This window comes from Perissodus microlepis, chromosome 1, assembly GCF_051167445.1.
Source record: "Perissodus microlepis isolate ML-2025 ecotype Zambia chromosome 1, ASM5116744v1, whole genome shotgun sequence".
Taxonomy (NCBI): domain Eukaryota; kingdom Metazoa; phylum Chordata; class Actinopteri; order Cichliformes; family Cichlidae; genus Perissodus; species Perissodus microlepis.
Genome location: NC_140461.1, coordinates 37647520 through 37660725, shown reverse-complemented (window position 1 = coordinate 37660725; position 13206 = coordinate 37647520). Strand labels below are relative to the sequence as shown.

The 13206-nt window shown below is 43.9% G+C and overlaps 2 protein-coding genes across 11 annotated transcripts in view; one reads left to right on the top strand and one right to left on the bottom strand.

Moving 5' to 3' along the window:
* Positions 1–203: 203 nt before the first annotated feature.
* On the bottom strand, positions 204–839 carry LOC146394219 (uncharacterized). Its single transcript, XM_084924342.1, has one exon. It carries the CDS (start codon positions 837–839, stop codon positions 204–206), a length of 636 nt encoding a protein of 211 aa, XP_084780468.1.
* A 7577-nt stretch (positions 840–8416) lies between these two features.
* ppfia1 (PTPRF interacting protein alpha 1) overlaps positions 8417–13206 on the top strand; it is a 45602-nt gene continuing 40812 nt past the window's right edge. For 7 of the 10 annotated variants that reach the window (XM_084921879.1, XM_084921721.1, XM_084922107.1 and 4 more), the window contains exons 1-2: positions 8418–9496; positions 10732–11001. In XM_084921879.1, the coding sequence (XP_084778005.1) occupies positions 10732–11001 (270 nt within the window). In that variant the 5' untranslated portion in view covers positions 8418–9496. Of the gene's footprint in view, positions 9497–10731; positions 11002–13206 lie in introns of all 10 variants that reach the window. The other 3 variants (XM_084921798.1, XM_084921485.1, XM_084922184.1) reach the window with 2 other exon arrangements.

The window sequence follows — 13206 nt, the reverse complement described above, 5'->3', positions numbered from 1 at the left end:
TCAGGCTAAGTAAACAGTCTACAAGCCAACCCAGGTGGCCTTGCATAGAGTGGGAAGAACAGTCAACACACAGTCGTTATCAGGGAGTTTTTGTTCGGCTCCAGCCTTGAGCCCACAGCTGGTGCCGAGGGGGTATCCGAATTATGATGTTGATGTTGTTGATGTTGTTGATTTTTCTTTTATGCGAGCAGCTCATGAGTATTTCAAAGCTGTTCTTTAATACTCCGACACTGGTCTCTCAATCTCCCGTTGGAGAACTTCTCCATGATGTTATCAAACTTGCGCTCCGTGGTCTTGTCATTCTTGTGCTCAGAGAGCCGATTCTGAGAACTCACGACTGCGGTGAGCTGTTCCACGATGTAATCCAACTTTCGCTCAGAGATGTTATTCTGAGCGGACTTCTCCTTGATGTAATCCAATATACGCTCAGAGGTGTTATTCTGAGTATTCACGGCAGCCGTAAGCTTCTCCAAGATCTTAACCATGCTGCATTCAGTGAGCCCATTCTGAGAAGTCGCGCCTCGTCCCATCGTTTCAATCCCAGCGGGCAGCCTTGGGGGGGTCTGAACAGCCGGTTCCGCTTTCTTAATTCTCCGATAAGTCAGGGCCAAGCCAGCTCCGATCAGCAAGAACCCTGTTATCATGGTTCCGAATAGGTAGATATCTTCAGCGTCTTCGATCGACAGTCCCGCCAGGCACACGATTCTCCATTGCTGCCACCCGTCCATCATGTATGCGGCAGGGAAAGTCCCTCCAGGGCACTCGGGCTCTCCCGAGCCCAGACTTCTCATTGAGAAAAGGGTGTCAATTGCATTCAGAGACCAGTTGATCAAATACATAATTCTCTTTTAGATTTTAGGGAACAGACTGTGAGAGAGTGTTCCAGGGAAAGTAATACACACGAGACAAGAGAAGGACACAAGAGGCTAAGCAGGGAAGATAAGGGGAAGGAGGAGAGGAGAAAAGTGCGACTGCCTTCACCGAGAGCCAAACGAGAATCATTATTAATTAATCAGGTTATTAATGTTATGAGGTGTGTAGCTGGGAGGGATTGGGGAGCAAGCTCTTCTACTTTGGAAAGACTTTACCAGGCATTAATTAGATCGGTCTTTGATTATGGGTGTGTGGCGTATGGATTGGCAGCTCCTTCTGTGTTGAGACGTTTGGATGTTCTACATTGGAAGCCCTTGGAGTGTGCTGTGGCGCTTTTAAAACGTCTCCAGTCAGTGCCCTACAGGTGGAGATGGGAGAAATGCCCCTAGATCGTAGGAGGAAGCAAATATCTGTGAATTACTGGGTTCATCTCGGTGGTCATGGTGATGCACATCCCACAAAGGAGGTACTTTTGGAATGCTGGGAGTATGGAAGAAGTCAGAAGGATCATTTTGGAAAGGTGGGGGAATCAGTGGGCTAAGGAGTGTCATGTGTATGACCTTAAAATATGTCCTGCAGTAGTGTTCCCTGTGGTTCCTCCATGGTTATTGGAGACCCCTTCTGTGGACTGGTACTTGCTGGATCTGAAGAGAAAATTGAAAGGAAGAGTGGATCTTGTTTCAGCATTCCATGTTCACAGGTTGAATGAATACTCTGAGTGTATTCATGTGTTCACAGATGGTGCTAAAAATCCGGACAATGAAATTACGAGGTTTGGAATAGCGGTCCCATCAAAAAATATTGGAATGAACAGACACACTTCGGATGGACTGGCAGTGTACGCAGTTGAGATGGCAGCAAATTGGTAGCATTGAAATGGATAGAGTATTCAAAAATAGCGGAGAAGCGCTAGGGTCCTTTCCACACCTTGATGGCCGTGGTCCTGATGAACATGAGTCAGCACCTGCTCAATTAGTGCAGTAGGCAGCACAAGCTGAAGTACCACCTCAGCACCGTCAGGGCGATGAACCTGACGATACAGAACTCCATCACTTTCAATCAGACGATTCCATTGCCGTAGCAGCACCAGAACAGGTGGGGCAAGTTGCTGCCGCTCCTCGAAGCTAGGTCGCTGCTTCCGTCTCGAGAACACCAGGATCTCTTTTATCACTGGATCGACCTGTTGGAGGGCATGAAGATCGGGAGTAGTGAGATGGGGCAAAACTGTAATGGCAGCTTGGGATACCTCAGCTGGTCCCAGCTGCAAGGCTTGTTGAAGAGGTTCAGGCAAGGCTGTACCAGGAACCATGGCTTTAATTTCCTGAGGATCAGGTGGATGCTGGCGAGATAAAGCGTCTGCATTCTCATTACTCCTTCCTGACCTGTACTTTAAGTCGAAGTCAAACGAGCTGCCCAGCGCTGTTCAGTAGCCCCAAGTTTAGCAGAAGACAAATGACTAAGAGGATTGTTGTCAGTGTAAACAATACACTTGTGGCCCAACAAGTACTCTCTAAACTTCTCAGTCATGGCCCACTTAAGTGCCAAAAACTCCAGCTTCATTGAGCTATAATTTAGCATATTGCGCTCAGTAGGCCTCAAACCCCGACTGGCATAGGCTATTGGCCTCACCTTACCTCCCTGCTCCTGGGAGAGCACTGCCCCTAGGCCGCCATGACTGGCATCCACTTCTAAAATAAAAGGCAAAGAGAAATCTGCATAAGCAAGCACTGGTGCTGTTTAGTCTTTAAAATGGTAAATGGCCTGTATTTATATAGCGCCTTACTAGTCCCTAAGGACCCCAAAGCGCTTTACATATCCAGTCATCCACCCATTCACACACACTAGTGATGGCAAGCTACATTGTAGCCACAGCCACCCTGGGGCGCACTGACAGAGGCGAGGCTGCCGGACACTGGCGCCACCGGGCCCTCTGACCACCACCAGTAGGCAACGGGTGAAGTGTCTTGCCCAAGGACACAACGACCGAGACTGTCCAAGCCAGGGCTCGAACCAGCAACCTTCCGATTACAAGGCGAACTCCCAACTCTTGAGCCACAATCGCCTCAAAACTTTGAGCACACTCTGCAGTCCAGTTCTCCATTACACCATGCTCTGACCTCTTCTTTGATTTTCTGCCTCCCCACTCTGCCACCAGTCTATGCAGAGGTGCCGCCAACTTGGCAAAACCCTCTACAAAATGGCAATAATAGCTGGCAAACCCAAGAAAGGACCGCAGTTCTGAAACAGTCTTAGGAGGCTGCCAGTTAGCCACCACTTCAACCTTGCTAGGGTCCGTGGAAACACCCTGATCGGAGATGACGTGGCCCAAGTAGCGAACCTCCCGCTGGAAAAAGGCACATTTGGCAAGCTTTGCTTTCAAACCCTCCTGCTGAAGCCGACCTAGCACCACATCCAGCCGCTCAAGATGTTGCTGTACTGTTGATGAGAAGATTACAATGTCATCAAGATAGAGAAGCAGAGACTGGCACTGTTGATCACCGAAAAGGCGTTGCATTAGTCTCTGGAAGGTGCTAGGGGCATTACAGAGCCCAAATGGCATTCGGTTCCACTCAAATAGGCCAAAAGGAGTACAGAAGGCAGTCTTGGGCCTATCCTCTTCCGTAACTGGGACCTGATTGTAGCCACTGGCTAAATCCGTGGTGGAAAACCAACGGGCACCAGTCAGCGCATCTAGGGATTCCTCAATGTGCGGCAGGGGGAATGCATCTTTCCTTGTCTTGTTGTTCAATTGCCGATAATCAACACACATGCGCGGGCTGCCATCCTTTTTCTTAACGAGCACAATGGGAGAAGCATAGGGGCTGCTACTCTCTCTAATCACCTTGGCCCCTAGTAACTGGTTAATATGCTCTTTCACAACCTCATACTCTGAAGGGGGGATGCGCCTATAACGCTGCCGCACGGGGATATCATCTAAGAGCGGAATGTCATGGGAGATCAAGTTAGTGCAACCCAAATCAGTGTCATGAGCAGAAAAGACCGAGCTGTATTTCTTAAGGAGAGACCTCACCTGTCCCTGTTCCTCTGCTGACAGTTTAGACAAATCAATTCCTTTCATCTGATCCTGCACAGTAGGAGTGGCGGTGTGAGATGCCATTGTTGCTACGTTCGGGGGTATTTCTGTCACACCAGCAGGCAAACTGACCACGTAAACATCCTCCAGGGTCCCCATAACGGTCCTGGGATGAAGCCAAACCGCCATGGTCCCTACATTAACAACTGGTATGTATGCAGTACCTCTAACCACTCGAACCAATGCAGGGGACGCTAAAAGTCCAGCAGGGAAATTAACATCATTGGGTTCAAATAACACGGTGGCACCTGAATATTGCTCAGAACAGGTGGCGGCCACTATTTTCATTACACCACCTGGAATGCAACATGCTCGCTTACCTCTCACTCTCACATGGCCAGACAAATCCGGTGGGGCTCTTGTACTAACATCATGGCACTTTTGCAGCGCATGCACAAGGGGTTTAGGGGCCTCTGTGACAGAGCCCAAACTAAATAATGCTTCACCATATTGCCCAAAAAGCTTGTGGTAACACTTCCGAATCACATTCATCCCTAATACACCCGGAACCGTAGAAGGTCCTGCACCTGGAGGATCTTTAACGATCAACACACCACTCTGTGAAATAAACTTACCACAGAGCTCTACACCTAGCTCTATATAGCCAAGGTAGGGAATAGACAAACCATTAGCCGCTTTAAGCTGCAACCAATGACAAGCTTGGAGACGCTCTTGACCCCAGGACTCCAAATGCTGGCGGAAAAAGCTTTCAGTTATGGTGGACACCATGGACCCCGTATCAACCAAACAAGGTACTTTTATGCCGCCCATGTCCACATCTATATGCGGACAGGATGAAATTAATTTGAGACTGCCTCTGGACCTTTAGAAACAACCCTTGAGCCATTAGACACCCCACCTGAACTGTGGCTCGGCAGTACGGAGGGTGCTAGTTTTCCGAAGCCGTATTTAAAGGAGAGTGCCTGCGATTATGCGGAGGGGCCTGCGAAGGAGGCCGGGAACGAGGAACACGTTCCCCATCACACTCCCGAGCAAAATGTCCAGGTTGCATATAATGTCTGCATATAATGGAATCGCTCCGTCCTGAGCGAGACATTCGATGGGGGCCCTGCAATCGAGCAATGCTCTGAGTGAGCTGATTAAGTTGCTCCTGCTGGTTCAATTCAATTCAATTCAATTTTATTTATATAGCACCAAATCACAACAAAAGTCGCCTCAAGGTGCTTCATAGATACAGAGAAAAACCCAACAATCATATGACCTCCTATGAGCAAGCACTTTGGCGACAGTGGGAAGGAAAAACTCCCTTTTAACAGGAAGAAACCTCCGGCAGAACCAGGCTCAGGGAGGGGCGGGGCCATCTGCTGCGACCGGTTGGGGTGAGAGAAGGAAGACAGGATAAAAGACATGCAGTGGAAGAGAGACAGAGGTTAATAACAGATATGATTCAGTGCAGAGAGGTCTATTAACACATAGTGAGTGAGAAAGGTGACTGGAAAGGAAAAACTCAATGCATCATGGGAATCCCCGGCAGCCTACGTCTATTGCAGCATAACTAAGGGAGGATTCAGGGTCACCTGGTCCAGCCCTAACTATATGCTTTAGCAAAAAGGAAAGTTTGAAGCCTAATCTTAAAAGTAGAGATAGTGTCTGTCTCCCGAATCCAAACTGGAAGCTGGTTCCACAGAAGAGGGGCCTGAAAACTGAAGGCTCTGCCTCCCATTCTACTTTTAAATACTCTAGGAACAACAAGTAGGCCTGCAGAGCGAGAGCAAAGTGCTCTAATAGGGTGATATGGTACTACAAGGTCATTAAGATAAGATGGGGCTTGATTATTTAAGACCTTGTATGTGAGGAGCAGGATTTTGAATTCAATTCTGGATTTAACAGGAAGCCAATGAAGGGAAGCCAAAACAGGAGAAATCTGCTCTCTCTTTCTAGTCCCTGTCAGGACTCTTGCTGCAGCATTTTGGATTAGCTGAAGGCTTTTCAGGGCATTTTTAGGACATCCTGATAATAATGAATTACAGTCGTCCAGCCTGGAAGTAATAAATGCATGAACTAGTTTTTCAGTGTCACTCTGAGACAGGATATTTCTAACTTTAGAGATGTTGCGCAAATGGAAGAAAGCAGTCTTACATATTTGTTTAATATGTGCGTTGAAGGACATGTCCTGGTCAAAAATGACTCCAAGGTTCCTCACAGCATTACTGGAGGCCAAGGTAATGCCATCCAGAGTAAGAATCTGGTTAGATACCATATTTCTAAGATTTTCAGGGCCGAGTACAATAACCTCAGTTTGATCTGAATTAAGAAGCAGAAAGTTAGCGGCCATCCAGGTCTTTATGTCTTTAAGACATTCCTGCAGTTTAACTAATTGGTGTGTGTTATCTGGCTTCATGGACAGATAGAGCTGGGTGTCATCTGCATAGCAGTGAAAATTTATGCTATGTCTTCTAATGATGCTGCCCAAGGGAAGCATGTATAATGTAAACAGAATTGGTCCTAGCACTGAACCCTGTGGAACTCCATAATTAACCTCAGTGTGTGAAGAGGACTCTCCATTTACATGTACAAATTGGAGTCTATTAGATAGATATGATACAAACCACTGCAGCACAGTACCTGTAATACCTACAGCATGTTCTAATCGCTCTAATAGGATATTATGGTCAACAGTATCGAACGCTGCACTGAGGTCTAGCAAGACAAGCACAGAGATGAGTCCACTGTCAGAGGCCATAAGAAGATCATTTGTAACCTTCACTAAAGCTGTTTCTGTGCTGTGATGAGCTCTGAAACCTGACTGAAACTCTTCAAATAAGCCATTCCTCTGCAGATGATCAGTTCAACTATTTGAATTTAAATGTCCATCCATCCATCCATTTTCTTTGTTTGGGAATAGTGTGCTATGGTTTTTGGTGTCCCTGGTATACTTTTTCCCATATATACCTTTAGTACACAAGGAACCAGCAGTCACCCACACTTTGAAAACATCTACAACACCGACAGAAGGAAGATTTGGGAACCAGCTTTACCTATACAGTGTCAGCAGAGACTGGTGGGGTCTCTGAACCATCTTTGTTCTCAGCCTATAAGGGACACAAGTGGTCAAATGAACTGCATCACGTTTTTAATTGGGTTTGATTCATTATCTGCCCCCCTCCCAAGTTGCTGCTACTGCTACAGCCACCACTACCCCATCTCCACCTCAGCACGTCTTCACACTCCCAGTTCATTTCCAGTGCCTCTCCCCCTCAGCCATGATCCTCCAATACACAGCCACCCTGTTTCTAACATGTTTCTGACTCTAATGCCCAAGAGGCTCTGCAATACTGCCACCAAAACACTGGGTGGAGGTAGGGAGTATATAGCATTGTTGGCCAATCTTTACTTCTTATTTGTACTTCCTGTGTTTATTTTAAATAATAGTGACGACAAGGCATGTCATACTACGCCAACTGGAGCTAATACATCTTGAAGAAGAGATACTGATAATGAAGGAATTACAACCGGGAAACCGAGGGTCTTGAATTGTCACCTCACCAAGAACACCTTACTGATGTTCTTGTACCCCATTCCAACCTTGTACAGGCCTGGAATGGAACAGATTGATTCTGTGGTGTGCAATGAAAATCTCTACATCTCCAGCTCTGCCAACTCCAATTAAGCCTCATGTCTTTTTGTCAGTTGCACCTGTCTCCCTCTTATTCACACAGGTATTCTGTCTTGCATTTACCTGTCAAACTATACATCACAAAAGGACTCACTGCCATGTATTAAACCTCAGACCTGTCAAATTGTCCATTATTTATTAAAATGCATTAAAGTTATACCTCAAACATTTTATAGTGAACTTCTGTAAAAAATAAATTCTCAAAATATCACATCAAAATTTACAAAATAAATGAATACAAAACTTGTGTTGATCCGTCACAAGAGGGCGTAAATGTTCTCTTTATTGCGAGAGCTTGGTTTACCAGTGACAACTGAATGTGGGCCAAAGAGTGAACTAAAGAAATTATTTGGAAAAAAACACCTTCTTCCACAAGTTACATTATAAATTATAATGGCTGAATTCGGTTAAGATTACCTCGGGCCTTTTAAATCAAACTGTTAAATGTTCCTCTTAATCATAGTTAAGTTTTATTATTGTTATTATTGTTATTATTATTATTATTATTGGTTCTACAAGCAAAACATAGACAAAATACAATAATAAATGTTAAATGTAAGTTACATGTGTATTTAAAACATATCAGAATACAAACTATGGTAAAATAGCCTGTTTGATAGTAGCCGAACGGTGAGACATCCGAGAACCTTCACAGACATACATCCGAGATATTGTAACCTGTAAATTTAAAGAAATAACGGGTATTGTTGATGGAAAAGTCGTGCTTTGTCTCTGTCTTTTCAATACACAAGTGTAAGCTTATATCCCTACAGGAACTGAACGTACTGCTACTTCTCCACTTCCTCCTGTTGCCAACCTGGGAAGCGCTCTCTTCCCGTAGACTGGCAGGCTAAGTGCAAGCGACACTTAGCCCACCATTGGCTGTCCCGACTGCCGAAGCTGGCAGGCAGTGGCGACAGAGAAGGACCGGACCAACGGACCTTTTTGGTGGAAATACTGACATAACGCCGGGAAATCGGGCGGAAACAAAGGGAATATATGTTTTTATAAACGGTCTGGATTTCCTAAACAGACTGAAACGCTGCTAACGTTGAATGTTAGCTGGAAGTTTCCTAGCTGGTGCCGTGATGTGGTGACGCGACTCCACGGACTCTACGGGAAGCTAACGTTAGCTGATGCTAACGCTACTTGATAAATGAATAATTTTTAACAGAGCTTTTAAGACTCATTTCAGGATTTTAGCATTTTAGATAGTGTAAGAAACTTTTATGATAGATTTTATCATGTTGTGTACTTTTATGTTAATTCTTCAATGACTGCCTGACGTTTTTAAGCTAAAATAGAGCAGCAAACATTAGCTTCCTAGCTGGCTAGTAGCTAACATTGGCTAGTTGTCGACTTTAAACTGTCTTTAAGCCAAAGAATCCTGTTTCAAATGAGCTAAACCGACTACGGCTGCTTATTTTTTTCACGTCACTTAACTGTATCAGTTAATGTTCACTAGTTATATATGAGTCAAACTTTATATCTGAGGATGGTCGTTCGTTTTGAGATGCAAAAATGAACGCTTCGTTCCAGAATCCAGATATGCAATCACCGAATCACCAGCTTACTTAGTGCTTGGTGGCTAGCGCAGAGTTAGCCAGGCAAACTTGGAATACTGCCCCCTGCTCACTTTATGCGAGTGTCGCTTTGAGGCCTTTTCTGAAATGATCTCTTTTTTTCTTTTTTTTTCCACCAAGAGGACCCTTTCACTGCCTTAATGCATCCCTGCCTCTGAATGGAATTTCTGTTTTGAATGACTCTGGATACGTGTAAAGCTTGACAAGGCTCTAATCCACAGTTGGAGTTAGCTGGACTTGTTGACGTTTACTTCGTCATAACATAACCTGGATTTACGAAGGAACTTGGAGTAATAATATTCTTTGAAGGTGAGAAAGAACTTTAACACGAAAATACTTGAGAAAACAATTCTAGGGTTTAACCTAACTCCCAAACGTATCTGATAGCATTACAATGGGCAAGCACTATACTGTCGATGCATTTCGGCTTCCAGCCATCCTCTTGATGGGGACCTAGTTCTTCATTAAAAATAATCATTTATAAAATGCAAAATACAAAAATACTTTGAATAGATTTGTAGTTACTTTGACAATTGGTGGCCCCCTTAATCGTTTGCTATACCTCATTTACTACCCAGCTAGCCGTTATCTTCACCTCTGCAAAAAAGAAAAAGCCTCGAGAATCGCTCCTCTGTAAGTCAGCCAAAGTCCTCTACTTCCACTTGTCATCCTGTAGTTTTTGATGCATGGTGCAGTAGGTATCGGTAGTGCCCCCCGCCATCTGTCACTACCTTTACAAAGATCCTCAATGTGACCATCCCCCTCTTAAACATGGTTTATCCAGAGGGGCTTGACCTCAATAAAAAGCCTTAGTTTGGATTTTGCGTTTCGCTTTGCAAGGGTCTAGTAGGTAGATTTGTTCTAAATAATTGGCACGTATCAAGAATGGTTCCCCTCAGTTATAGGAAAGTGCAGTTGACTGTTTTTGAGATTTTGGTGTACCTAGCTGCTACTTGTTCCCTATTGGAAGTTGTTGTTCCTTTTAGGTTGGTTAAATCCAACTCACATGATTCCTGGTTTTCTGTCCAGGAGCCTGTCTACAGGACTTGAGCCGCTTGATATGGAGAGCGGCCTTATTACCCAGACCTTCTCAGCTTTTTAGTAAATTTAACTAGAATGGGTTAACGTAATTGTTTTTCTATAGACTACTATCAGCACAAACTAGTTAACCATTACAGTAAGTCAACTAGATTCAACTGATTTTGGTCTTTGTTGTCCCTTTTGTTAGTCAAAAAGCTACTGTGAGGGTTAATTTAAACTATGGAGATTAAATTACCCCTCATGAGGACTTTCAGACTTGCCCACTGTCTAATCTTATATCTCAGTTTGTTAATAATTTTGTTAATATAGGATCTGTGTGTGTGTGTGTGTGTGTGTGTGTGTGTGTGTGTGGTTTTTTTTGTTTGTTTGTTTTTTTTTCTTTGGTGTTCTTCAAAGTGGATTTGGTATTCTGTTTTAACACAATAATACGCTTTTTGACTTTTTTGCTTTATTGACGTGACAGTGACGGAGGTCCTTGTTTCTCCTGTTCTTTATTGTTGCAGATGATGTGCGAGGTGATGCCCACCATCAGTGAGGCCGAAGGCCCTGGTGGTGGAAATGGAGGAGGCCGTCGAGGTTCCGGTTCACCACTTCAATCTGACTCAGAGGGTCACTTTGAGTCGTTGATGGTGTCTATGCTGGAAGAGCGAGATCGTCTTCTTGAGACCCTGAGAGAGACTCAAGAGAATCTGGGCCTGACCCAGAGCAAACTGCATGAAGTTAGCCATGAAAGGGACTCACTACAGAGACAGCTGAACACTGCTTTGCCACAGGTAAGTGAGAGAGACTTTTTTTCTTAAAGGAAAATCCTATTTTTAGTCCAGGTAGATTAATTCTTAAAGAAATTCAGTGTTTGCCATTCTACAGTTTTTGCCTGAGACTAAGCCTTTACTGGAAGAAATAGTACAGAGAGTGGTTTGGGGAATTGTATGGCTTCTGGATTGTATGTTACAATGGGGTTTGAACTAGCAATGCACCAATATTTGGATTGGCTTTCTGCCAGATGGTAACTCGAAAAGCTGGATTGGATATCAATAACAATGAGCCTATGACCAGTTAATTCAGCTCAGGTGTATGCCGCTTACTAAACCACTTTGGCAGCAGAAGGCAGGTTGCTAGAGGAGGAACTTACATTGTGTAGAGGAATCTAATAGTTTTTATTTTTTGCAGTAGTTTATAATTTAACCACAAATAGTCAAGTAAGAAGACACAACTGAAAAGCTGACAAAGTTGCACTCTTTCTCTCTTGCTCTCACTGTTATGTTTGGTGTATTACTACTTTGGAAGATTTTACTACAGCCTAACATGTTTCAGCATCCACAAGTCTAATAGGGTCCGTGTGGATGTCCATGTGCCTACCTGTATTTTGAGACCAGGTAGTCTTGTTCACAGTGAATTTACATTATAATGCACCAACTACACATGCGCTCCAGACAATAGGTGTCAATTGGACTTCAAAGAAGTATAACAGGAATGATCGGTTGGCTGTGCGGTTTTCAGCTGTCTGTCTGTGACGCCTAGGATTGAGAGGGTAAAAAGGACAAACTAGTGGTCTTACTGCACAGCGTCCTAATAACTCAAACTGAGTGCAAACAAATTGGCCGGACAGCAAGAATATATTTATTTGATTGTAGTTATTATTGTCCTGTTGACCTATACAGCTTTTTTTCTCTTCCTTAAAGCGTCACACTGCCTCCAACAGCTTGCCTTCTTTCCTGATGCCAGGTGTATTTTTTTCCACACACGGACAGTAGAGAACAGAGGTGTCAAACTCATTTTACAATTTGGGACCCATACAGCCCACTTTGATCTTAAGGGGGCCAGACCAGTAAAACGCCCTTTCTGTCAGTGTAAAGAAGTGACATGTTTAACTGTTCACTACATGATAAAGTAAAAGCTGCTTTGACAAAGAAAGAAATCTGTTAGTACGACTCTTTGGACTGAAATGTGTAAAATTATAGAAAGGTTCTGGAAGCTTATTGTCCACTGTCCAGTTTTGTTTTTGTTTTGTTACTGTAGTTGTAAAAAACAAACAAACAACCCATTGTTATAGTAGAAAGTGAAAAATGGAAACATTTCTATCATTTAATTGTTTATTGCTTAATTACTTTGTAGTTTATATGGTCATAAGGGAGTAGTTTAAGCAGTAGGAAAAAACTATAAAACTTGTGAAAATACAGTAAAAAGTCCAAGATAAACAAGGTAAGCAAGATAAACAAATGTTAAGAATTATAAATGGGTTCAAGTGCACATTTAGGCCTGTGAGACTCAGACACTGAGCCATGGCTCTGTGGTGCATGCAGTTCTCATTCCTAACATTCGTTTCGATGTCACTATGGGATACCCCTCCTTGCATGTTCCTCAGAAGCATTTATCTCATTCCGCCAATCCTGATTGACTGATGATCATGACAACCGTGTCGCGTAGAGCCGCCCACCCTTGCACTTTTACATAGTCGTTATTCAAAAACCTCTTCTCGCAGCGATATCTCTGCATATCTAAACCTTCGTAGGCTGGCTAGCTTAACTGGCCACAGACAGGAGTGTTAGCTTTTTCCCCCCAACGGGCGCTAGCTACCTTCGCTCGTCTCTCCTGAACCCAGGTCTTCACCGTAGATTGGACGTCATACCACTTAACTCCGGTAAGGCGGTCTTGTCTGCACGATTTAGCACACCAGCTAACACCACTCTTCTTCGGCCGAGTCTAGCAAACCAACTAACTTGTATCCCTCTCCGTTAGCATCCCAGCTAGCAAAAAATCTTTTTGGTTTTTGGACAAAGTTTGTGTTTTCCATTGTTTAAGCACCGGTTCCAACCAAAGGAGGTGTGTTGTATCAACAGAAAAGGCTAACTTGGTTATTATTTTAACCTAAACGATACCCATTCTTATTCAGGTCATCAAACAAATTTTAATATCAGTCAACAACGATCCTTTTATATAAAAAATTGAGTCTTTACCCCTCAGGCAGAAAAGGTTGA

What these genes read in the sequence shown, in the direction of transcription:
- LOC146394219 (XM_084924342.1), bottom strand. Translation starts at nt 839, where the DNA reads ATGTATTTGATCAACTGGTCTCTGAATGCAATTGACACCCTTTTCTCA.